General features: G+C 46.1%; 1 protein-coding gene across 3 annotated transcripts in view; it reads right to left on the reverse strand.

The window, feature by feature from the left end:
• The window catches only part of LOC108397961 (mal, T cell differentiation protein like), an 88,260-nt gene that overhangs the window by 46,621 nt on the left and 14,224 nt on the right, over nt 1-27,415 (reverse strand). The window contains exons 2-4 of one of the 3 annotated variants that reach the window (XM_017661641.3): nt 23,597-23,764; nt 21,565-21,687; nt 17,894-19,495 (exon numbers count right to left, since the gene is read on the reverse strand). In XM_017661641.3, coding sequence (XP_017517130.2) covers nt 19,433-19,495; nt 21,565-21,687; nt 23,597-23,764 — 354 coding nt within the window. In that variant the 3' untranslated portion in view covers nt 17,894-19,432. Of the gene's footprint in view, nt 1-9,312; nt 9,499-14,682; nt 19,496-21,564; nt 21,688-23,596; nt 23,765-27,415 lie in introns of those variants that run through there. The other 2 variants (XM_073240674.1, XM_073240686.1) reach the window with 2 other exon arrangements.

Raw genomic sequence — 27,415 nt, forward strand, 5'->3', positions numbered from 1 at the left:
CTGTTACAAAGTCCACAGGTAGGGATGAGAACTCCTGCTCTGGAGGCCTGGGGTCTCCACCTGTCTCATTGGCAGGTGTTGCCTCCTGGACATCTCAACACATCCGGTTCAACTCGTAAAGGTCAATTCCTCCAACATGGCCTCCTTGATCCTGGCTCCCCTAAGCTGGGCACTCTCTCTCCTGTTCTAGAATTCGACACTGAGCAGTCCCTTGGCAAATCCATGGCCATGATTCATGGTAATTATCATTTTGTTAAAGCATAAGCTGCGGTTCTTTGGAGTTCCTCACTAGGGCTAAGCGATTCTCCATACACATGCCGCAAAAAACCCACATACACACAGTAACAGGCAAGGCTGCACAACCCCATTTCCCTGTGCCCAGACCCAACACCACTATGTGCACCCCCATCAGCAGCTCGCTCTACTTCTCCTCCTTCTGCCCCACCCAAAGCATACTGGAAGGCAGACAAAGGAAAAGCGATCTCATAGGAATCACCTCACCTCCTCTTTTCTCGTAGGTCATCCACAAAGCTTAGGACCTTAACCAGAAATTACTAGCTAATTACTTCAACAGTCCTTACAATTGGTTGTGACACACTGAGTCACAAAACTGATATTAAGAACTGTTGACTTAACTAGTTACTGAATGCATAAAGACGGCGTTGGAAAAGGAGAAAGCAAAGACTAACAAACGATCGTCCTTTGGAAAGCACAAATAAACTGTTTTATAATCTTTAAAGTCTACATTACTGTATTTTATGACAAAAATTACATATTAATAGGACTATTAGAAATTTAGGGATTCACAAAAGCTTTAAGACAAAGCTCTAACTAAAAATAGATTATTATACATCATCCATTACATCAACAGAAAGGACAAAAACCACATGATCACCTCCACAGATCAGTTGATGTTCCCCAGACGGGGAAGAGTGGCACATGTTCAGTGACGCTAATCATTTGTAGCCATGTGTAAGACTCACTTCAGCACACTACAAGGCCCGGGCCTATGTGCTGTCTTTCCTCCTTCAGATCTGACGAGGTGATTTTGCAAACTGAGCAACTAACTTAGCACGCAGACCCAGCTGTAGATGACATGGTAACAGGCAGGAAGAACTCCATCTTAAAGATAAGGTTGCATTTTAACACCCAGAAAGTTCAAGAGGCAGGATTCTTTAACAAATAGACAATACCTCAGCCCACCTTGGGGGATGGGTGGGCAGCCTTTTGATGTTATCCCAGACCAAGGTGCCAGTGTCCCAGAGAGAAATCAAGGCAGGAAATTCATTACGTTAAGTTAATCTTTAATATTCAGGGACCACTTAAGTCCACACCCCAAAGTTTTCTTCATGTTCTCGAAAAATCCTCAACTGCCTATAAAACCCCCAGACAACGCACCACCACAGACTCTCTCGTCCCCTCCTGGCTTGAGCCAGGAGCTCTGTCCTTTCACTCTATTTAATCTCTAAATAAAAGCCTGTACCTCTCTCTCCTACCTTGACTGTTTCTGAAGCTCATTCTTCGGCTTCGTGAACAAGAACCCCGGCATCACTAAGAGAGGCCCTCTATCCTGTCCTTACGACTAGACAAAAAGAGCAAACCTTAAGTAAAGTGATGTGAGCAGGACTGTCTCCCAGAAGCCATTCGGAACACCACCTCCCTTTCCACTCCTTTCAAGAATGTCTTACTAGTTCACAACTGTGGGGCAAGAAACAAAATAACCAAAATTAGTATGACAAAAGTAGAGGATTGAACCCAAATAGCTGCTACTACATCAAGGGGAAAACCAACCAACCACCATCACAAAATCTCTGTCCACATTTTTAAATCCATTTTATGAGTCCAGCACACATAGGCGGATTGGCCATGTGAAGATGGGTTTTCTATTATCTGAAACATTATAATACAGCTCCACTATCTGGCTTTTTCTTAAAGGGGAAGTCCCCAGCAACAATCTATTTCAATAAAGCCACATGGTTTGCAGGAACTGCTTCTCTTTGTCCGCCAACCGGTCAGGAGAGAGCCCCTTTCAGAGGTGGAAGAGAGCAGGGAGCTAAAGTCAGTGCCTCCCTCCCTCCCCACACTGTCAGTCAGGCTGACCACCCACACCCCATATCAGAGGAGCTGCAGAAATGGCTGTCCCCTCACCAAGTTTCCACTCTTCCAGAATGTTCCAGCCCCACCTAATATCCTGCCTGAATGTCTGGCTTACTGTTTCACAGAACCCGCTGAACATAGAAAGGAAACAAAATCCAAAGACCTGGGATGCACACAGATAGCTAAGTCCTCCCCAGGTGCTCCTCCAAAGGACATAGAACTGACAGGATTGGTCTAGGTCCTCAGCTTTGAGTTGATATTCTGGGTGTCATTCAACTATTATTTATTGCGTGCCCAGTCAGAACAAGGCACTGTCAATGCACACCCAGTTAAGTCTGTACCAGGGTTCTGAGATGATTACGTTTCACCAGTGCACAGACAGCAATATGGAGTTAAGGCCTCTGTCCAGGAACAGGGAACAATTGCTCCTTATTGATTTACATGAGCAGAAAAAGGATATGCCAATTTGCAAAAGATTTGTAGCCTCTGCTTATGCCTGGAACGTTGCCAGAAAAATCAGGAAAGAATACATCCGCACACACACAAAGAGCAGCAAGACGTACTATGCAAACGTAAGGTCACGAAGAGGCTGCCTCACTACAAACGTTTCCCACCCTTTTAACCAACCTTTTCCCCACCATCTCCCTCTTTCCTTTTCCATGGAAGACTGCGAACTTTTGTTTTCCACAACTTTAAATCATTGTTGTTGTTAGGCTGGAGGAAGGAAAAACAAGGACATGCAAACAGAACAGAGAGATACCATAAAAGGAGAACAGCTCAGACCCCAGGGTCCATGCCTTATATGGAAAGGGGACAGCTCTTCCTGAATTCCATCCTTATGATGTGCCAACTAAGACCCGGATGTCAGCCTCCTCCCTCTTGGAAGGAAAAAAGTTTCTAGTTGTCTATTATGGCACCTTTAGCCAATCATACCTCTCCACGCCCCCTAGGATAGCTCACCCACTCCTCCCCCTCCTAATCCCTTATAAGCTCCCACCTCCCTGACCGGGTGTGACTTCCCCAGCCTGTGACAGCCAGACCATGGAACATCACCTGGGAGTTGCACTCAAATAAACTACCTGGCCCTTTGTTGCCTCTCTTCACCTGCTTATTTCAGTTAGAATTTATTGGAATTTATCTTACAGTTGTAACAGGCAATTTACAGAAGGAAGAGCAAAGAAATGTACTGTTCTTCACTCCCAATTTTCCTCTACACATCAGTCAACAGAAGAAAAACAGTAACACACACAGGAAGCTGCTCTCTGAGGTCATCCCCGAATCCCCTCTGAGCCAGCACAGCTCCAGGGCTGTGAGTGGAAAGGCTGCATGGCCACTATCGATAAGCCACAAGGAAAACCAGAATAAAGCTAATTTGTCATGACACCATTTTCTTACTTCCATTATGACTCACTGTGGAGATACCGCACTGATTTTTTGGTAACTCTACTCAAACTTGCTTTTGAAAGACTTTTTCCCAAAAAAGAGTAAAAGAGTAAATGCTCAGAGGGTAGGAGAGAAGAGAAAGTGTGTGATGGCGTAGTGGCAGATAAGGTAGGAACAGGTGCTCCAGGAAATGAGAAGTGTTTCAAAGCAGATCAGAGCTGAGAATCTTTGCAAAGGTATGGAATTTATGTGTCTCCTTTTCAAGAAAATACGGCCATTCCTGTCCACACTGTACAGGTTTTTCCTCCAGGCATCTGTGGTGACAGCTGTTCTAGAAATACATGATAAACCTGTTGTCTTCCTTCTTGGTTATCATCACTTATAATAGTGTGGAAAGACCCATGAGAAGATGGCTGAGGATACAGATGCCCCAGGGGAAGCTGAGACCAGAGGGCTGGGAGTCTAGAGGAAGGGGTCCCATGAGCTAGCTCAAGGAGGGAGGGGGGTAAGGGAAGAGGCACTGAGTGGGGCTCGGATCACCCCAAGTACACCTGTGACAGGGAAGAACCATCTGTGATATTTAAAAGGTCTGGACAAGTAGTGACTCTCTACCATCTTACTACACTGATGGATAGTGATTGCAATGGGGTGTGTGAGGGGGACTTGATTATATGGGTGAATGTTGAAACCACAATGTTGCTCATGCAAACCTTTATAAGATTGTATATCAATATACCTGAGTAAAAAATTTTAAATAACCACTTAAAAAAAAAGTTCTGGAGAAACAAGGAACATTATTTTGTGAACTTTCAAGTAGTGTTGTTAACTAGAATCACCGTGCTATACACTAGATCTCCAAAACTTATTCATCTTGTAACTGAAAGTTTGTACCCTTTGACCAACATGTCCCCATTCCTTCTCCCTTCCAGCCCCTAGAAATGACCATTCTGTTTCTATGAGTTTGTTTTTTTTGGAGTCCACATGGTATTTGCATTTCTCTGAGTTATTTCCCTCTGCACAATGCCCTCCAGGCCCATCCATGTTGTCACAAATGGCAGGATTTGCTTCCTTCTCATGGCTGTAGAATATTCCATCACACACACACACACACACACACACACGCACACACACACACACACACACACACACACACACACCTTTATTCATTGAAGGAGCATTATTTTTAAGGCATTTTGAAATCTGGATTATTTAACATAAAGGACCTGTTCAAGTAGAAAAATCACCAAGTGTAAGAACATGAATGAACCACTTCCAGGGCTCTAGAGGTGTGTGTCCCACCCGCCCAGCTCTCGGACATAGGAGGAGCATAAGGGGCCTGAAGAGTCCATCACTAACTCCGGAAACACCGGGGCTGGAAGGAGAACAGTGTCCCTCAGGGCTGGAAGGGGCCTCAGAGCCCACCCTGCCCCTCACACCTGCCCCAGGCCCCGGTGTGTGGGCGTCCCCAGGGCCCATCATGGCTCCTCTCCCAGTCCTCACAGTCCTCCCTGGGGGTGCTCTGTGCATCCCCACAGGAACACTGGGCAGAACTTAAAATGATGTATTTGTTAATGATAACAGATAAAAATGGAAACTGATTGATTCATTAACTATTTGCTAATGGCCAGGCATATGTGAGAGGCTCCATATTACATATTTTTCACCATTTAATTAATGCCTCTTTGTCCCAACAGTCAATAGCCCTATAAGGGCAGCAGCCATGTGTACACTGCATGTTTGTAAATCCAACCCCTGACATAGATCTAGACATAACAGGCACTTAATAAACATGGTATGAATTCATATTGTTCAACCCCCTTACTTCAGAGTGGAGCATACTGTGCCTCTGAACAATTAGATGCTATGGGCAAAGTCATACTCCCAGACGATGACATGTCCCACCCAGAGTATGACCAGTGCTTCCTGAGGAACAACGCTGATGGTAAAGGCTCATCAGACACTACTTGGGAGAAAGCAACTTTAAGGGAGGCATCATTTGGATTACAGCGCCCTGGAACTGGACAAAGAGCACTACATTCAAGCCCCAGGTCTGTGTCTCTGCAGCGGACACCTATGAATAGCCTCCCAGAGCTCCTTTCTCCTAACAAAGAGCCTCGCTGGCATTGCACTTCTGAAGAAGCTACCCTCACTCCGCAGCATCAGTACACACCCCAGGGTCACACCCAGCAGGGGAGTCCACAACGAGCCTACAATAACCAATGCAGAGCCAACCAACAGACTCACCCAGGTTGGCCTTAGTGAATGTCAAGATCTCTGCTTCTGATGCTGTTTGATGGCCCTTCCACGGTCGATGTTGCACTCATTTATGAGATTTAGAACTCCCTAACACCAGCATGAAGCTCTGGATCAAACCATACTTGAAGCCCATCCCATGGCTGGATTTCTCAGTTACAAGAACCACTAAATTCCTTTTATTACTTAAACTTGTCTGGGGGTTTTCTTTTGCTTGCAGCCAAAACAAAATCCTAGTATGTACTAGATGTTTAACACTGGAAAAGTAAACATGGAGATAACTTTCACTTTAAAAGGACATCGTGTAGATCAATGAAGGACAAGAAAGGGCCTAAAACAATGTCTGGCACTTAACCAGCCCTAAATATTCTTTACTTCTATGGAAGGCTCCACCACCAAGTTCCTTTAAATAGCCTTTTCACCCAATACACTAAAGAAATGATTTACAAATGATCTTCCACTTAGCAGAGCAGCAAGAGCAGCCGAAGATAAAGGCATAAAAAGGTTAAATGTCATTGATAACTGAAGCTCAATGCAAAATGGAAACAAACATCCCTTAAGTTATAAAAAAACATCTACATAATGTCTACAAGCACACAGAGTCACAGTCTGTATTATACATACACCCACGTATAAGCAAAAATGTGATGCAATGAAAATCTAATTCTTACAAAACAAAAAGACGTTTGCTGCATGAAGGGGGCCGTGATCAGCTGGGCTGCGTTTGGCTCCCTCCCTGCCCACCTCGGCTCCCTCCCCATCCCACCTCCCAGCATGGCACAGTACACACGGAGGGACCAGGGCAAATAAGGCTCCGGTCAAGTGGGCTGACCCCAAGACCGCGGTGCTCAGTAGTAGGCAAGCAGGACAAGCCAGAAAAAGGAGGTAAAGATGCGTCCTTGCAAGAACCATCCAGAGGCAAAGCCAGACAAGCCTGGTTGCCTCAATTCCACAGGGGAAAGTCCAGGCTGGACAGGAGAGAAAGGGCCAAGGAAGTCAGAGGTAAGAAACAACAGTGGGGAAGGAAGAGTGAAACTCAGCCAAGACAGTAGCCAATATCAGCAATAGTCACTACTTACTAAGCACAACACCATTAAGATCTTTACTTGTGTTATAGATCTCATTTAATTCTCACAAGAACCCTTGAAACTATTATTCTCCCTATTTTTAAACTTCCGCAAAAATTGTATCATACATAGTAGTAAAGAGAGCAGTTCATGAAACGTTATCTGTAACGGCTAACTATAAAAGTAATCTATGGCAACTCTTGATTTATCAGTACTTCCTCTACCTGCTTCTCACCACTGTTCTCACCCTCAGCACCAAGAAATCACCAGCAAAACATGTCAGCAAGCTCCCCAATGTCTCACCTGATCGCCCCCCCTGAGACTGTGCCTGTCTTAGGTTGTTCCTTCCTGAGGAATCTTACCCGTCTCTGGCTAACCAGCCATCTTCCGGGGCCACACAGGGAGATGTAAAGCTGCTAAGTGAGAGAGAAGTAATGTTCGTTGAAAAGTTAGCTTTTTACTTCTTTGCAGATTTATGCCCCGTGGCTTCTATGCCCAGCACTTGTCTTGAGGTATCTTTACCACTTGAAAGAATTACAATACTCCGTAATTTCAAATATGAAGCATGAATTCTAGTAAAGGGCTGTAATGAGGAAGGAAGAAGAAAAGCTATAGAAGTAGCAGATGGAAGAAAACAGGAGAAGATTGATTACTTCTACGATGTAACTTCTTGTAGAGTAATGTGAGCATGTACAGGTTTTAACAAACTACTAATTAAATTGCGTACACACATTAACAGAGTAGGAATACACATACATAACAAAAGCAGACCTACAATTTCTGGCCATATCCAATGAAACCAAGAAAACCAGTTAGGTAACCCAGGCATTTGTGAAAACTTTTCAATAATATGATGGATATTGCATAATTCATTTTGTATATGAAAGCATTAGTGTTTCTGGAAATTTGAATTGTATGAGGATGAATAATGAATAAGCAGAATTTGGTAGAGAAAAAAAGTAGTGTGAAAGGAAAACTTCTGAAACATACAAAAGCTAAAACAATTCACCAGTAGACTTGCACTACAAAAAATGTTGAAGTCCTTCAAGTAAAACAAAAGTGAGGCCACATGAAAATTTCTATCTAAACAAAGGAATGATGAGCATAAGAACTATATAAACATTAAATCTCAGTATTAAATCTCCTTATAATAAAATCAGGTGTTTACAACAACAACAACAAAAGAATAATCCTCAGTTCTGCTCTACAGAACAAAACAACTGGATGGATGGAACTTAGGGCATGTCAAGTACAGAGAGTAAACAAGTATGGAGCTTGTAAAACATGTTTGTTATAAATGAAGTAGAACACATATGGTCTAAACATAGACAGGAAGGGATCGAAGAACCAAGTGGTCACCTAGTACTCATGAACACCCAAAATTGGCCACCCACTGCTGGTACCCATTCTGGATCAAAGCGTCTTCCTGAGACAGGGGAAGACAAGCACTTGATACCCAAGAGGGGCTTTGACAAGAGACCTATGGCCAGGCATGCTTGCCCCTGCACTTCTCCAACAGAGCGTGTGTGTATGGGCTCCAGGTCCCTTCCATCTCCCAAGTCCTGATGCCCATTCCCAGATCTGGTCCTCATGACCACATCATCAGCAAGGAATGGTGTGGAGACAGAGAGAAAGAGACAGGCTATGTGAATGCTGCCCAAGCCAGGATCCAAATACTATAGTCTAATATATTCACCTACTCTGTCTTCTTTCCCTTGCTTTTTAGAGTGTTTGAATCATTTATTAAGTCCATTTAAACAGCTTAATTTGGTCTGTGGGTCTGTTTATGTCTTCTAGGACAGTATTTTTGGAGGCCACAATAGCATCAAGATAATTTCCCACCACCACCAATTACAGGAAATGATTAGGTAAATTCTCCTATATCCACATAACAAATTACCTATTTAAACTACATTTACAGTTTCAAACAACATAAGCATTGTTAATATTAATTGAAAAACAAAATATAAATACAAACAGAATGTAATTAAAAATATCCAAATTTTATTGAAGGAAAAGGTTTCTTTACAGATTTATGTATATACTTAAGGAAATGCACTAAAATATTACCAAGTTATCTCCAAGGTAAATATATATACATGATCTTTAAATTTTTTTATATTTTTCATATATGCTACTTTTGTAATCTGGAAAAATTATAAACTTTTAAATACGCACAGAGAAGTTCAAGATTCAAGATGGCGACATGAGAGGTGAGACAGAGAACTCCTCTCAAAACCACAAATAGCATTAAAATGTAGTTAATTCATGCAACTGACCCTAAAACAGCAACAGGAAGGAGGGCTGCACCAGACTGCAGGCGGACCTCAGGAACAGAGCGGACCTCACCCAACAGGGTAACGAATGAAGGCCTTGATCCGGCGGGACCTGAGCCCTTCCACCCGCCCCAGCTCACCGGTGGGAGGAAGAGAAACCGGGCCGGGGAGGGGGTGGAGACCTGGGACTGCCGAACACCCGGCCTTGGCACTCTGCTTTGCGAGCAGAAACCTACCTTGTGTGGGTCTCTGGAGGATGGGTAGCTCAGACAGGCGGAGTACTTGAGAGACTTGACATTCCGGCTGTTTATGGAGGACGGGATCCACACCCGGCCACTCTGGGTCACGGGAGACGCAGGCAGTCTGATAGGCTTCCTTGCAGCGAGAGGGCTGCTGAAGAGGCCGGGTTTGCGCCGAACTTGCTGTGCAGGGGAAAGGGAGAGTCGGACGAGCTTGTCTGCCCGTGCTCTGCCCAGCAGGTTCGGAACTTTGGGGAGCTTCAGGCGCTCCATCCCCCTGGATGCCTGCTCAGCTGCGAGGACCCCAATGTGACACGCCGCCTGCTGCGCCTCCCTCCTAGCAGGCCAGCACCGGTTCGCAAACCGGCAGTCACTGTGCTGGCGTCAGGCCAGCCAGAGGGAGGCCCCTCCCACCACAACTAGAGACGCCCAGCACAGAGGCTTACACCTGTGTGCTCTGCCCACTGGCTGACACTGGAGACAGGCAGGGCAGATGGGAATCAGCAAGCAGATCTCTCCTCCCCCAATGCAACAGCTCCACTCCCGCACCCCCCCCAACCTCACTCTATGGGCTGAGCAGCTCCAGAAACCAGAGCTTCTGGGAGCTAGTGGGCACCTCACAGAAATATGAAATGTCAAAAGAGCATGGTTCACACCAAAATCTCACAAACCCCAGAAAAAGGCCCAAATGAAACTGAGCTCACTAATCTGCCGGAAAGAGAGCTCAAAATAAAAAAGACATATGCACCCTTATATTGATTGCAGCACTATCTATAATAGCCAAGAAATGGAAGCAACCTAAGTGTCCATCAGCAGATGAATGGATAAAGAAGATGTGGTACATACACACAATGGACTATTATTCAGCCCTAAGAAGAAAACAAATCTTACCATTTGCAACAACATGGATGGAGCTAGAGGGTATTATGCTCAGTGAAGTAAGCCAGGCGGAGAAAGACAAGCATCAAATGATTTCACTCATCTGTAGAGTATAACCACAAAAAAAAACTGAAGGAACAAAAAAACATCAGCAGACTCATAGAACCCAAGAATGGACTAACAGTTACCAAAGGGAAAGGGACTGCGGAGGATGGGTGTTAAGGGAGGGATAAGGGGGAAAGGAGGCATTACTATTAGCAGATATAACGTAGGGGGGTGGGCATGGGGAGGACTGTACACCACAGAGAAGACAAGTAGTCCCTCTACAGCATCTTATATGCTGATGGACAGTGACTGTAATGGGATATGTGGAGCAGACTTCGTGATGGGGGGAGTCTAGCAAACATAATGTTCATCATGTAACTGTAGATTAATGATACCAAAATTAAAAATAAATAAATAATAAATAAATAACAGGGCACAAAAGTATGAATATTTGTCAGGAAAAAAGACAGTCCTTCAATAAGTTAGAGGCACTCAACCCCACTTATAAGAGAAATGCAAATTAAAACAATACTCTATCATCTTTTGTAAAGACAAAGATCAAAAAGTGTAACAGTTTGGAAAGTTTCTGTGATATGACTGCCCTTGCACTGTTCACCATGTAAGAACTTATTCACTATGTAAGAACTTGTTCACCATGTAAGAACTTGTTCGTTATGCTTCAGAAGATTGGAGACTGTTGAGAATTAGGCTTGGGGTTGATTGATGATTGTGCATTGAGTCCCCTCTACAGAATTTTATTGTTGTTAACAACCATTTGATCAATAAATATGAGAGATGCCCTCTCAAAAAAAAAATTAAGACAGCAAACTAAAAAAAAAATGGGCATCAGACTGTTTCTGATGGAGATGTGCTTGTTCATTCACAGAGCACTTGTTGTATGTGCACATGCATTCCCTACACTCAGAATCAAAACTGAAGTTCCTGCTCTGATGGAATTCACTACATTCAAGTGATAAAATGAGGGGGGATAAAATTAGGCCCTGACATCTTAGTGCTTGCACCATGCCTGGCACAGCTTCAACCTGTGCCTGAGTGGATGCTCACCATCAATACCACTGTTGTTAAGAGGGACATTATCATCCTGGTGAATGGTGGGGCTGTGCTGGGGCTGGGCCCTCCACAGCTAAATGCAATGGGCCCTCTGGGGGCGATGCCTGCATGGCATCCTGCCTGTGATGAAGCCATCCTTTACCTGCTCATTCATCACAGCATTAGAGTGTCAATATTTGTGGGATGAACAGGCCTGTGATAACCATGTCTTACAGCAATTGCACTTTGGTTTTTATCTCCTCATAGGAGGTTATGTTAATATTGAGTCAATTCACTCCAATATCATCTTTTTAAATTAAAAAAAAAGTGTCTTCAAAAAAAAAGTGTAACAGTTTGAACACGGGAGAGGGGAAACAAGACTTCTCTTAAATCTTTCCTCCACAGAGAAATTTAGCAAAATAAATTTAGCAAAATATATCAGTTTTTTTATTTTAAATTCCTTTTACCCAGCAACTTTTAAGAATTAATCTTATAAATCCACATATATGCAAAATGGTGTTGGAGGCAGAGAGAAAGAGACAGGCTATGTGAATGCTGCCCAAGCCAGGATCCAAATACTATAGTCTAATATATTCACCTACTCTGTCTTCTTTTCCTTGCTTTTTTGGGTGTTTGAATCATTTATTAAGTCCATTTAAACAGCTTAATTTGGTCTGTGGGTCTGTTTATGTCTTCTAGGACAGAATCTTTGGAGGCCACAATAGCATCAAGATAATTTCCCACCACCACAATTACAGGAAATGATTAGGTAAATTCTCCTATATCCACATAACAAATTATCTATTTAAACTACATTTACACAGTTTTAAATAACATAAGCATTGTTAATATTAACTGAAAAACAAAATATAAATACAAACAGAATGTAATTAAAAATATCCAAATTTTGGATTTCCTATAAACTAACAATGAACCAATATAAAGAGAAATCAGGAAAACAATTCCATTCACAATTGCATCAAAAAGAATAAAATACCTAGGGATAAACCTAACCAAGGAAGTGAAAGACCTATACCCTGAAAACTATAAGACACTCTTAAGGGAAATTAAAGAGAACACTAACAAATGGAAACTCATCCCATGCTCTTGGCTAGGAAGAATTAGTATAGTCAAAATGGCCATCCTGCCCAAAGCAATATACAGATTTGATGCAATCCCTATCAAATTACCAACAACATTCTTTAACAAACTGGAACAAATAGTTCAAAAATTCATATGGAAACACCAAAGATCCCGAATAGACAAAGCAATCCTGAGAAGGAAGAATAAAGTAGGGGGGATCTCACTGCCCAACTTCAAGCTCTACTACAAAGCCATAGTAATCAAGACAATTTGGTATTGGCACAAGAACAGAGCCACAGACCAGTGGAACAGATCAGAGACTCCAGACATTAACCCAAACATATATGGTCAATTAATATTTGATAAAGGAGCCATGGACATACAATGGGGAAATGACAGTCTCTTCAACAGATGGTGCTGGCAAAACTGGACAGCTACATGTAAGAGAATGAAATTGGATCACTGTCTAACCCCATACACAAAAGTAAATTCAAAATGGATCAAAGACCTGAATGTAAGTTATGAAACCATAAAACTCGTAGAAAAAAACATAGGCTAAGATCTCTTGGACATAAACATTAGCGACTTCTTCATGAATATATCTCCCCAGGCAAGGAAAACAAAAGCAAAAATGAACAAGTGGGACTATATCAAGCTGAAAAGCTTCTGTACAGCAAAGGACACCATCAATAGAACAAAAAGGTACCCTACAGTATGGGAGAATATATTCGTAAATGACAGATACGATAAAGGCTTGACATCCAAAATATATAAAGAGCTCACGCACCTCTACAAACAAAAAGCAAATAATCCAATTAAAAAATGGGCAGAAGAGCTGAACAGTTTTCCAAAGAAAAAATTCAGATGGCCAACAGACACATGAAAAGATGCTCCACATTGCTAGTTATTAGAGAAATGCAAATTAAAACCACAATGAGATATCACCTCACACCAGTAAGGATGGCTGCCATCCAAAAGAAAAACAACAACAAATGTTGGCGAGATTGTGGAGAAAGGGGAACCCTCCTACACTGCTGGTGGGAATGTAAATTAGTTCAGCCATTGTAGAAAGCAGTATGATGTTCCTCAAAATGCTCAAAATAGAAATACCATTTGACCCAGGAATTCCACTTCTAGGAATTTACCCTAAGAATGCAGCACTCCAGTTTGAAAAAGACAGATGTACCCCTATGTTTATCGCAGCACTATTTACAATAGCCAAGAAATGGAAGCAACCTAAGTGTCCATCAGTAGATGAATGGATAAAGAAGATGTGGTACATATACACAATGGAATATTATTCAGCCATAAGAAGAAAACAAATCCTACCATTTGCAACAACATGGATGGAGCTACAGGGTATTATGCTCAGTGAAATAAGCCAAGCAGAGAAAGACAAATACCAAATGATTTCACTCATCTGTGGAGTATAAGAACAAAGGAAAAACTGAAGGAACAAAACAGCAGCAGAATCACAGAACCCAAGAATGGACTAACAGTTACCAAAGGGAAAGAGACTGGGGAGAATGGGAGGGTAGGGAGGGATAAGGAAAGGGAAGAAGAAAGGGGGTATTATTATTAGCATGTATAATGTGGGGGATGGGGGAAAGGGGAGGGCTGTGCAACACAGAGAAGACAAGTAGTGATTCTACAACATCTTACTAGCTGATGGACAGTGACTGTAATGGGCTTTGTGCGGGTGTTTGGGGTAGGGGAGAGTGTAGTAAACATAATGTTCTTCATGTAATTGTAGATTAATGATAACAAAATAAAAATAAAAATAAAAAGTAAAAAAAAAATCCAAATTTTATTGAAGGAAAAGGTGTCTTTACAGATTTATGTATATACTTAAGGAAATGCACTAAATTATTACCAAGTTATCTCCAAGGTAAATATATACACATGATCTTTAAATCTTTAAATATTTTTCGTGTGTGCTACTTTTGTAATCGGGAAAAATTATACTCTTAAATACGCACAGAGAAGTTCAAGATTCAAGATGGCGGCATGAGAGGTGAGACAGAGAACTCCTCCCAAAACCACAAAGAGCATGAAAATGTAGTTAATTCATTCAACTAACCCTAAAACAGCAACAGGAAAGAAGGCTGCACCAGACTGCAGGCCGACCTCACGAACAGAGCGGACCTCACCCAACAGGGAAACTAACGAAGGCCTTTATCCAGCGGACTGAGCCCTTCCACCCGCCCCAGCTCACCAGGGGGAGGAAGAGAAACTGGGCAGGGGAGTGGATGGAGGCCTGGGACTGCCGAACACCTGGCCCGGGACTCTGCTTTGCCAGCAGAAACCTACCTTGTGTGGGTCTCTGGAGGATGGGCAGCTTGGACAGGCGGAGTGCTTGAGAGAATGAAATTCCGGCCATTTATGGAGGTTGGGATCCACACCCTGCCGCTCTGGGTCACGGGAAAGGCAGGCGGTCAGAGAGGCTTCCATGCAGTGACAGGGCTGCTGAAGGGGCGGGGTTTGTGTGGGGGAGGGGCAGGCTGCAGGACCTTTTCTGCATGGGGGAGGAGAGAGCTGGATGAGCTTGTCTGGGTGCGCTCTGGCCAGCAGGTTGGGAACTTTGGGGAGCTTCAGGCGCTCCATCCCCCTGGCTGCCTGCTCAGCTCTGAGGCCCCCCACTGTGACACGCAGCCTGATGTGCCTCCCTCCCAGCCTGCCGGCACCGGTTCGCAAACCGGCAGTCACTGTGCTGGCGTCAGGCCAGCCAGAGGGAGGCCCCGCCCACCACAGCTAGAGACGCCCAGCACAGAGGCTTACACCTGTGTGCTCCGCCCACTGGCTCTGACACCAGAGACAGGCAGCACAGACAGGAATCGGCAAACAGATCTCTCCTCCCCCCCAGGCACCAGCTCCGCTCCCCTATGGCCCCCAACCTCACTCTATGGGCTGAGCAGCTCCAGAGACTGGAGCTTCTGGGCACTAGTGGGCACCTCACAGAAAGATGACATGTCAGAAGAACATGGTTCAGACCAAAATCTCACAAACCCCAGAAGAAGGCCCAAATGAAACTGAACTCACTGATCTGCCTAGAAGAGAGTTCAAAATAAAAATCATATACATGCTATGGAGGTACAGAAAAATATTCAGGAACTCAGGAATGAATTTAAGTCAGAGATTCAATCATTAAGAAATTCCATATCTGAAATGACTCATACAATGGAGGGATTTAAAAGCAGATTTGATGTAGTAGAAGAGATGGTAAATGGAATAGAAATTAGAGAGGAGGAATACAAAGAAGCTGAGGCACAGAGAGAAAAAAGAATCTCTAAGAATGAAAGAATATTGAGAGAACTGTTACCAATCCAAATGGAACAATATTTGCATTATAGGGATACCAGAAGAAGAGAGAGAAAAAGGGATAGAAAGTGTCATTGAGGAGGTAATTACTGACAATTTCCCCAATCTGGGGACCCAAGGAAGACAACATCAAGACATATAATAATTAAAATGGCAAAGATCAAGGATAAAGACAGACTTTTAAAAGCAACTAGACAGAGAAAAAAGATCACATACAAAGGAAAAACCTATCAGGCTATCATCAGACTTCTCAACAGAAACCTTGCAAGCCAGAAGGGAGTGGCAAGATATATTTAATGCAATGAAGCAGAAGGGCCTTGAACCAAGGATAATCTACCCAGCAAGGTTATCATTTAAATTTGAAGGAGGGATTAAAGAATTTTCAAATAAGAAAAAGTTGAGAGAATTTACCTCCCACAAACCACCTCTACAGTGCATTTTGGAGGGACTCCAATGTGTCTTGGGACCTGGCCAGGTGTTCCTGGAGGTAGTGCCTGGCTGTGGGGCCCCAGGTCCTGCCACCCAGTGATGGGAGCCAGGTAGTAGTAGGGAGAAGAAGGATTCTGGGACCATTCTGGCAGGAGAGTCTTGGGGCCAGGCCCAAGGGCAGGCAGCTCTGGGGTGGAGTGGAGGTGGAAGAGAGCGCACATCTCCCACAGCAGCGTGGTGGCTACTGTGTCAGCAAGCTGAGTCCCATGGTTGAACAAGCTGCCATCTTTCTCACACAGGATGCAGAGTCCAAGGAGAGAGGTGGCTGGTGTTGGTCTGGCAGCATGCCCAGCCACTATCTCTGCCATCTCCTTGGCAGTAGCCAGGCCGTGATGTCCTTGGTCAAGGCAGGAAGAGGAGATGGCAGTGCAGTGGGTGGGTGCTGCCTGCTGCCTGCCCTCATCCCCGCTTCAGGCTGATGGACCCCACAGCTGCTGGGGAGAGCAGTCACCATGGCTGCTTTGCACCCCCACCCCCACTCCCAAAACCACCTGAAGCCAATAATGGCACAAGAAGGAGGCCAAGGCTCTGCTCTCTTGGCTCAGGCAGGGCAACCCCAGGGGGCAGCTGCTCATGGGCGAGGCCTGGGCTGCAGAATCAGTGTGCGCCAGCCCCCACCAGCCTGGCCTCCCCGCTGCCCTGTCCCAGTTGCAGATCCCAAGAGCCCTGCCCGAACCTCACACACAGCCTCCATCTCAGGCCTCCGTACAGCCCACGATGTTGATCCACAGCCTGCATGTGGCTCACCTCTTCAGGGTGCGGTGTTCACAAGATGCTCACTCGCCACTTCCTAACGCAGAGGTTGGTGGCAGATTCAGGGGCCGGAGGACAGGGAACCAATAGCTTGTCAGCTGAGGGACTTTCCAGGCCTGTGGTGGCCAACCCAGAGGTAAGTATGTCGTTTGTTTTACTAGTTTGAATGTGTATTATGTTTTCTCATCTCCTCTAAAAATCCTTGCTGCTTATGGGCCAAAGCAGTACCTCGGGCTGTCCTGTTACTGGCTTGCTCAGGGCAGGACATGAGGCCTGGTTCCCAGGACCCTGACCCAGGGCCCTGCGACCCCAGTGTCCTGGGACATGGTTGTGGGATGACTTACTTAGTCTGAGGTCCCCTGAAAGCTGTCCTTGAGGTGAGGGCTTTGGTGCAGGATCCTGGAAACCCGTGGGACAGTGGGGTGCAGATGAGGTAGAGAGAAGCCCATCAAGCTGGCGCCATGGCCCAGGGGTGGCACTTGTGCTGGAGCCCCTGGGGAGCTGTGTGGCAGGATGGTGGCAGCCCCATGGCCCAGCCCCCTGCCCCTTGTTCCTGCTCTTCTTCAGGGCTATCCTCTCCTGCCACATTCCAAGGCCCCCATCCACCGGCAGGCATCATGGACCCAGTGCTGAGCCCTCGCCCCCGAGAGTACCTGCAGCCGCCCAGCGCGCAGCTCACTGCCTCTTCCCCACCAGGCCTTCTCCAGGGCATCCCGAGCTTGCCTAAGCTGCATAGCTTGGCTACTGGAACTCGCATCCAAACTGTCCTGTTGCTGTGGAAACGACTCCACAGGCCCCCAGGCCTGGACACAGGCTCAGCCTCCGGGCGCAGCTGCCCTAGAAGCAGGGGTGGGCTGGCCCTTAACACCCTCCATGGCATACTTCCAGTGCAATTGCTGTCAGGACCTACAGAATGGTGGCTGGTCCCATGGGCTTACAACATGAGAATGACCACCTCCACTTTTTACTGTACAAACCGCTTTTATTTGGATATGGCTACTCAGCAAATACTGACCAGTGATCATCATGGATAGCTGCCAAGAGACAAACGATGGCTTTTCCAGCTATCAGGGTGCTTAGAAAGTGAGCTGTCAATGAGAATGAAGCCAGAGTGAAGCCAGAGTTTCTCTTCAGTGGCTCCCTGGACCTCCCTCTCACTCCCCTGCCCACCCCCCAAAACAAGAGCAGAAAAGAGTTGATACAAAACTATAAGCCCTAGAATTGGTTAAGACAAACCCCTTTCATGTAATAATTTATTTCATTTCAAATGGCAGCAGGCACATGAGGTTACAGGGCTGTGCCCCACTCACCTGGGTCAGGGACCCAGCTCAGAGATGGAGGACAAGGGGCTCAGACCTCTCCCTGGGCAGGTGGAGAAAAGCCAGAGAGCACAGCTTTCTTTTGAAAAACATGTACTCTGAATTCAAGCACCTTGATTTTATATTTCTGTGTGGGCAACATTAGCCTTTACTTTGAGAGTGGCCCCAAGTGTCAATGCCTTGGCCTGTCCCAGCCCGTGTGATCCCAGCCCTGTCCCCACACAGCTGGCCCTACTCGAGGAGATGCCAGGGAGCAGGCGTGCACCGAGGAACACAGACCCTGGGGCGCCACACGCAGTTTGACAGGAGCCCAAAAGACAGTCCTTGCATGTGAGGTCTTACCTTGTTCCTTGATGGTCTTTTCTGAGGGATAAGTGGCATCTAGTCCCCATGGGGTGTGTGTGGCTTTGGAGTCCTTGGTGAACTGCAGCCCTGCAGGCTTCTGGGAGGCCTGACTGGAGAAGCGGATTATACCTTCTCTCCCTGTCCCCCATCTCCAGGTCTTACTGTACAGCAATTTTGTCAAATCAGTCACTTATCTTCCCCACAAATCTATCCTCAAAGTTGATTTTGCACAGATTTCCCTTGAACCCAGAGATGGGGAGGAAAGGGAAGGGCAAGTGGAATGCAGGTCAAGCACGCAGCCCTTCCCTGTCAGGTTTCCCTCGGCCGCACTCCAAAGCAGAGGCGAGCCACACAACAGGACGAGGTCTGTGCACCTTCTGCGGATCTGGTGAGATAGCACCATTTCAATTTTAAGAAAAGAAGACTGATATTCTTATAAACCTACTCCAGGGAACCTCACGCTGAGGCAGGATCCCCAAACGCGCAGGACAATGGTGGTGTGGCTTCTCAACTGTGAGGGCTTTGGGTCTTAGTTTTCTAAAAGAGTGAGGTTCCTTGCCAGATAATTCCAGGAGACACACTTTCCCAGTTAAAAAAACCAAAAGTAAAAACAAAGACCCCAGTGTTTTCATATTCATCACAGTGAATTAACCCGTCCAAACAGATATGCCAGAGTGTGATTCCATCACAGTCTGCAAAGATGGTCTGTTCTTCTCATTTGATGTTTCTGGTGATCTTCTGTTTGTCATCCAGATGGTGAATGTTGAAAACTACTTTTGGAGTCAAAAACCCACGTCTTAAAAGAGCGTTTCCTGCTCAGCCTGGCTCCCTGCTCTTCAGTGGTAGTAAATGCTGAAGGCGTGGAGGATGTAGAGCAGGGTGGTGACGAAGGCGAAGAACTGGAGGGAGACAGGACAGATGCTGCGTCAGTGAAGCCCCAGCGGTCCTGCCCCCATCCTCTGGGGGCCTTCTGCCCCTGCAGCCTGGGAGACACACCCTCTGCCCCAACCACTCCCTCCCTTTGACACTCTCCACCCCCAGGCATCCCCAGGCCACCCTTCCAGAGCCCCAGTCAGATTGCGCAGCGTCCATCCTATCTGCAGGCATGTCCCCGCCGCCCGCCCCACCTGGCCATAAGTGGGCTCACCTCCATCCCTATGCTGGGCCCTCCGCCTCCCACTGTCCTCTTGTCCGAGACCCTCTCCCCCTGTCCACCTCCCACCATTGTCTGTGCTCTGATGACCCCAGACTCACACACTGACCCATAGCTCCTTTCTGAGCTCCTGCTCATCAGCTACTTGTGAAAGCCTCAGAGGCCCTGCAAGCTCCCAAAGACCCAAACTGAGCCCCTGAGATTTCCTCACAAGCTCTGTGGGCTTCAGGACCCTCATCTCACCCAGCTGCTCCAGCCAGAAACCAGCCACTCTCCTCCCCCTGCCACTGCATCCAGAGTCACCCCATTGTACTGCGACCGCCTCTTGGGACCTCCCGTCCACTTGTCCGCCTCAGCCTAATCCCTTGCCAGGATGCTCATGGCCTTGCCTCGTCCTCCTCCGCCGGCTCTTTCCCCCCTCATCTGCCCTAAGAGGAGATGCTCCCACAGTGCGATCAAATCCACGATGACCCCCCACTTCTCAGGGCCGCCGAGGGCATTCGCCTTCACACACCTGCCAGGCTGACAGCTCCAGCCTCACTTTGCTGTGCTGTCCACCCACACTCTGTTCTCATCCATTCATTCATTTATTCATTCAACAAATATCTTTTAAGCACCTGCTCTACTTCAAAAATGAAAGTGTTTACAATAGCGAACAAAACATTCAAAAATCCCTATCCTTGTGGAGCTTACATGTTGGAGGCAGAAGCAGAAAACAAGCAAGACAGGCCAGCAGAGTCATGGGCTCCAGGGGGTGAGTCCCAGGGAAGGGGGCTGCAGGAGGGGTACAGACAAGGCCCCCCGAGAGGGTGACTAAGAAGAGTCGGCCAGGGCGCTGCCTCGTGGAGCAAGGGTGTCCACGTGTTCAGGGGCAGCAAGGAGGCCGGTGTGGCGGGGGTGGGTGCCCACAGGTGAGCCGCAGAGAGGAGGGCCCGGCACTGGTGCTGACGCTGTGAGCTTGAGGAAATCGAAAAACTTGATGAGGTGGGAAAGGAGGCAGACAGGCTGGAAAGGCACCTTGTGGCCCCCCTAGTGGGTCACGGGATTTACCTGGTGCCCCATTCTTACAAGAGGACAGCACCCCAGGCTGCACCCCTTCCTCCTGTCAACTGACCCCATACTGACACAGGGCTGAACCTTCCTGGTCAGGTGGGCTGGACCCAGGTGGCGTTAGAGTGGGTCCTGGGAAGTTTTGGGGTGGCTGCTCTGGAGGAGGGAGCTGTCAGCTGTGGGTGAGCTGCGGCGTGAGGGCGCTGCTCCACAAAGGGAGAAAGAGGCCACTGTGCAGAGGCAGAGGCGAGGCCGAGCTGGCTTAGAGTCTCTGGTCCCAGTGGACCTAAGGTTGGGGGTCCTGCTCTTCCCACAATTCAGCTGGAGCACCTCACTCTGGGTGTCCCCAGCCAACTGTTCCCCTGTGGTTTTCCATCACTGAAATATATGGATAGCAGGAAGTTCAGCTGCACTGAGGAATTTGGACTCCATTCTACAAACAATGAGAGCCATCGAAGGACCTTCAGTAGGAGAGAGTGATGTGTTCCAGTTTGTGTCCTGGAAGAAAACGTTATTCTGAGGGCAGTGTAGTGGATGCAAGAGAGAGCAAGACTGAGGTGGGAGGGCAGAAGACGAGACATGACACTGGAACTAGGGCTTGGTACACTGCCTCTTGGACACACCTGTTCACAAATGTGCGTGCATGCACATGCACACACACACACACACACACACACACATCTCCTGCCCTCCACAGCTCCTTCTGCCTGAGCCTCAGGCTCTCCTGCTCTGTATGAGACAACAGCTGCGTAGTGCAGCACTCACCGAAGCTGCCGTGTTTATGAAATAGTTTTTCAGGTCCTTCATCTCAGAAATGATGGTGGCGTGTGCCTGTAAGACGGCAGCGCTCATGTACAGGATGCCGGTGGTCCCGTGGTACAGGCTGTCCTGGAAAGGCAGAGCAGAGGCCATGGCCACCATCACAGGCAGATTCCTCTCTAGGCCCATTTGTGAGCAAAAGACACCGCCTGCTCCCCAGACTGCTGCCTATGGCTTTGGCAGTGCTCCCAATGTGCACGCACGGGATTAACAGTAACAATAACAGCACCAACAGCAGCCAGCAGTTACTGAGGTTGTTAAACGCTGTGCTAAGCCCTTTTCTCATTTGTTCCTTTTTATTTCTCTTATTATTATTATTCTTTACTATTTGTCATTAGTGCTGTTTTGAGGAAATAGAAGCGCAAGGTTAGGGTCAATGAATAAATAGCTGAGTGAGGATTTGAACCCAGATCAGATTAACTCCAAGCCTATGCTCTTAACCTTTAGTGTCATGAAGACCTACTATGTGCTGGGCACTTTCCTAACAGCACACACATGTTGTCTCATTTCATTGTCACAGCCAATTTCATAAGGTCACTATCATCCCCGATTTACAGACAGGAAAACTGAGCTTAGCTAACACATGGTAGAGTTGGAAGGGTCAGGCTAATCTGATAACAGATTTCAATTTTTGAACCCCTATGCTAAGTCCTCAGCAGTGTTCTTCAACTCAGCAAGAATGTCATGTGGTCATTAGTAGCAGTTGTCAATTTTTGAAGGAATGTCCTAACAGGCAAGTCACCATTTTGTAACCTCAAATGAAATATGATGGGGTAAGGCTGTCACACTGAGGGACCACCTGTCACCACATGTGGTGTGACTTGAAAGCACCTAGAAAGTGTTCTTACTGGAAATGTTTAACCCATCTTCAATTCCAGGTTATAGAAAACTATAGGAGCAAGTCATATCCCATCACAAAGAAGCAAACAGACAAACCCAAAATGTGGGCCCTTCTGCAGCTGACCAGGCTTCTACCATAAGTCACTGATAGGGAGAGCCATTTTTCCATTAAAGGTACCCAAGAACAGAAACTACCAAGTGCTATACATGGCCTTTGTGAGGCCCCTGATTCAAATAGGCCGGCTGCAAAAAGATATTTCAGATATAACCATGTAAGTTTACATGTGACTTGGGACTTAGACGATACTGAGGAATTATTAACTTGAAGTAAGTGTGATTGTGTAAGAAGGTTTGCTTATTTTTTGGAGGCCTGCCAAAGAGCACAGAACGGAATGACATGATGTCTGAGGTTTGATTTTAAATTCTGCAGGGGAAAAAAAAAGCTAGGTGAAGCGAGTGTGGTAAGTTTTTTTAATGCTGAAATCTGGGTTATGGTTACATGACGGTCCTTAACCCAATCCTCCTACTTTTGTGTATGTTTTAAATTGCTCAGTATAGAAACGCTTTAAATGGTTGTCAAGATGATGTGACAGGAAAAAAAGTTAATGGTGTGGTACATGAAAGAATCTGTATCCAAAAGTATTGGTTCAGGATGGTTATATACACATTGTGCATAAAATTTGCCTAAAGTACATTTGCATAAAAGAGGAACATGGAAGAATGAACCCCATGATTGTGATGGGACCTTGAGAATTAGGGAGATTTTTTTCTACTAGCATTTCCCTCAATACTGCTCTTCCAATGATTTTACCAGATAAAAATGTAGAGGGAACTGTGTCAGGGTGTGCTTACCTCAGGAGTCTAAGGGTGGGTCTATTCCTAGTGAGGAGGGCAAGGGGCAGTGCAGGGTGTGGGGTGGGGAATACAATGAGAGATTGACTATGGCAGAGGAGTGCTTATTCTGGTTTAACAGTAAACGCATTAAAATAAAAAGTTTTAGTTCCAGGGGGCCAAGCCCAGGAAAGGCTTCTGGTGCCTGGTTCTTCCTCCCCACCCAGGAGGCCTGTGGTCCTCACAGCCCCCGAGACATCAGTCTGAGAGGAGCCCGAGGGCCTGGGCCCCACTTGCTGATTCTTACCAAGACTCTCCAGGACTCGTATCTTTTGTAAAATCCAAACAAGTAAGACAACAGGAACATCAGGGAGATGAGAAACGAGGTGAGCGAGACATACATCACCCATCCTTGCAGCAACGGGTCTGCGACCTGGGTGGCAGCTACGAGGATCCAGACCCAGCACCCAAATAACTGGAAGAGAAAACCACAAAAGAAGGGGCTTCATTTGCTTGTGTAGGACACGTTTTCCTTTGCAGAACATCTCTCTTCTCCTCTGTCTCTGGTTAAAAGCTTCTCAAGCAAAGTTAGGTTGGAATCAAGAGGGAAATGGAGAAGGATGGTCAACCCCCTGAGTCACAGTAATTTTTGATAGAAAATTCAAAGAGTTAACACACAGGTTGCCAATGGAAAGGCCTGGTTACATTTGGCCTGTGGATGTGTCTTCTTGACCCAAGTAGTATTGGCATATACGGTTCTTTTTTTTTTTTTTTAAACATTTCTGAGTAAGTTGCCAGAATTTCAAACAGAATATTTCACACAAAACAGGATCTTTCAAGACATCTCTTGAGAAGTTCATAGTTCTGGCCACAGTGAACCCATTTCCTAGGCCAGAGTAAGATGAAATGAGTTGTGACTGTGTCTTTGAAAAGGACCTGGAGTCCTCAGTAGACCACATGTTCCTCCCTCTCCTCCAACTGCACGCCATCATGTGTCACATGTCCTGTTGCCCACTTTCACTGGAGAATAGTACTGGCTTCCTGCATCTACTGACAGTGCCTGCCTGGCCCTGTGGCCATTTGATTTGTAAACCCTGGGTAATAGTATCTGACACTCCAAGGTCATTACCAGCTGGATGATATGGTTCTAGTTTAATCACCTCTCAACTCTGTCCAGCTGTTTACTACCCCTTGGTGGGAAAACCAAACCTTTTTCCTGTCCTCTTTGAGCTCTGCCTTTGGTTTTGGGCTGGCCTGCATTGCTGCTACCACAGGCCATCTCGGTTGAAATGCTGCTCCTTTGTAGGAATCTGTCTTGGGTATCTGGCCACCTTTAGAGTCTTCTGTCTTTGGGGTTCTGAAGTTTGTGTAATAGAGGTGTAGGCATATTTTTATTAGTTTTTCTTGGTTTTCAGTTTATGTTCAATATCTTATTCAATATCTAATAATTCCATTATCTAGGGTTTGGTAGCCTGGTTCTATAGTTTTTGGCTTCTGCTCAATTTTTTCTTCCTATGTTTAGTGATTTTTTATTGTGAGCACATAACCATGGGGTAGCTCAGTCCTGGGTGACACTGTGAGAAACATTTTGGACTAAACAGCTCCATTTAATTCCATCTAGCTTGGCTGTAAGATACACAACTTTCTGACCCTGCTTTTCATAATGTATCCCTCATTTTCTGGGACCAGTAGCTCTCATCTTAAAAGTAAACAATGCATAGATATGTCACCACAACCCTTATGAAGCTTTCATTGCTGTTGTCTGGGAGAGAAAAAGCTCTTTTGAATATATGGTGAATTCTTGGGCTCCTAAGGAAAGAAAGGGAATAAGAGGTGAGAAGCCACAACAGATGAAGAAATTGGCCATAGACATACTCATAGGCTCTGTCTGTGGGCTGGGCAATAGTCATAATCCCAGGAGCCTGGCCACCTCTTAGAGCACCCTCTCTGGGAGAACATTTCCCCTGTCCTTAGTGATTGATCTCTAAGTGACTTTTGGAGGTCTTAGGCTGGATCTGGCACTGTCTGTGAGTGACCTGGGGTTGGCTTGTTCTCAGAGAGTTATTGAGGGATGGGAGCTACTGTCCCCCCTGAACTGGGCTCTTGCATTTTATCTCCATGGCAGGGGCTGGTGATATTGCAGGGAGGTGCCAGGGCTCAGCTTTAGAGTACCTGCTAAGTGCCCTCCCCAGAAACCCATGGGAACTACATAAAAATGCTGCCGTATTGTCCATACCCAAAGCTCAGGAATGGCATTCAGGGTTTAGTGACTGGAATGGCATTCAGGGTTTAGTGACTGCATCAGAATTTGTAAAACTTTACACTCATTTTAGATCTCTGAGGGCAGAGACCAGTCTGTGAAGTTCACTGCTGCACTCCTGGTGCCCAGCATAGGCCCAGGAACAAAGTAGATGGGGAGGGAAGAGGATCAAAGAACATTCTTTAGAATAAGTCCATGATAACATCATCACCACCTCACAGTCACCAGGTGCATTACATCTATAAAAAGCATTCCCTCAGCCGGCCTCATGAAGTCTGCATGGGGATTCTAACTCCCGTAGGCTTTCTACAACCAGAACGCTGTCATTTGATACCTGCCACTGCTCCCTGCCAGTCCACTTCTGCCAGGCCCTGGGGCAGTAAGGGCTCCTTGGCCCCCTGTGCCTGTCGGTGCCTGCAAAGAGGTCCCTGCCCCGCTCCTGCCATCGGAGGCTGCCCTGTGAGGCCCTGCCATGGGCACATGACTTACATGTCTGCACTCAGTCCTCACCACAGCCTGTGAGGTGCTGCTGTACTGGAGGGGACTAAGGCCTGAGGTCGCATAGACCATGGGGTAGGACATCTGTGGTTTCTTCTCACAATCAGATTTCACACCCTGAGGGCAGGGGCCTCTGACCATTTGGGCATCTATTCAAATTGCATGGAACTCCTCTCAAACAGCTTTAGTGTTGCGTAATCAGTGATACTTGGAGGAATGTCATTTACTTTTTATTTCCACACACACCCTCTACCTTCTGAACAGTAGAAGAGACCAGGGCCAAGGACAAGCTCAGGTGGATTTAAACCAGTAGAGTTTGTTATCTAGTTTCTGTCTCAAGAAGTCTAGGTTGGACTCTTTAGAGGTAATGCATCTTGGGGTATTTGTCTTTTCTTTTTAAGTTATATTTAGCTTTCCAAATTTTCTTGGCATCTAAAGTACTTTCTTATTTTAATCCTCATTTTGTATTTCCCGAAAAGAGGAGATAGTTTTAAGTGTTTAGGGCTGGCCTTCAAAGTGGAAGAATATTTTATTATAGGAAGATGTTTCAAACAAGTGTGTTTCAAGTATAATTTTGGCAAGTCTGTTCTGATGAACAAATGCAGATTATTTATCTATATATTTTCCAAAGGCTAAACTGAAACTTGCAAACATCTTTGAAGGCAAGTTGGAGCTCAACAATAAGTTTGGTTTCTTATTCTTCTCTAGAACATGGAGAACAGCTCTCACACCTTAAACGGCTGGTTAAAGAACTAGAATACAAGAACTGGGGTAACAGCATCTGGAGCGCAGCCCAGGAGAAAGGCTGACCCCAAGTCTGGGGCAGGCAAGGCGGGCCTGGACATCTTACCACACCAGATGGTGAGGACGGTTCCGAAGCCTCCTGGGATTAGGGCAGAAGGATTCGAAGACTCCTGATAATCAAAGATGGGACATTTGAGCTTCACAGAAGGATTATAGCTACAAAAGATTGGAATGCATCAACTAAGCCAAAATCCATGAGTGGTAAATGACACTTTAAAAAGCCCCTCCCTTTGGAGGATGCCCATTATTTTGGAAAGCAACTGTGCCCACCACTATACCTGATGCTTGTTGTCTTGAAAACTGCTTAAAAAGGAAGAGAATAAATGAAAACTGTGGTGTAGGGATAAGGAGCTTCTAAAATACAGGATACCTAAGTCTTGGCCTCGGAGCAGCGCCCCTTGCCGGGCACTTTGAGAGAGCCCCAGGGTCTGGGGCCTGCCATGAGATTCGGATGGGCTGGCCAGACAGGCCCGTTGTTACAGTTCCCCAGACGGCGCAGCCAGGACTGAGAAACTTGCGAGGAGCTGAGGAGCCATTTTCTATGGCATGCGGGTCATTCCTCAT

The sequence above is a fragment of the Manis javanica genome, chromosome 1 (genome assembly GCF_040802235.1).
Source record: "Manis javanica isolate MJ-LG chromosome 1, MJ_LKY, whole genome shotgun sequence".
In the NCBI taxonomy this organism is placed as follows: Eukaryota; Metazoa; Chordata; class Mammalia; order Pholidota; family Manidae; genus Manis; species Manis javanica.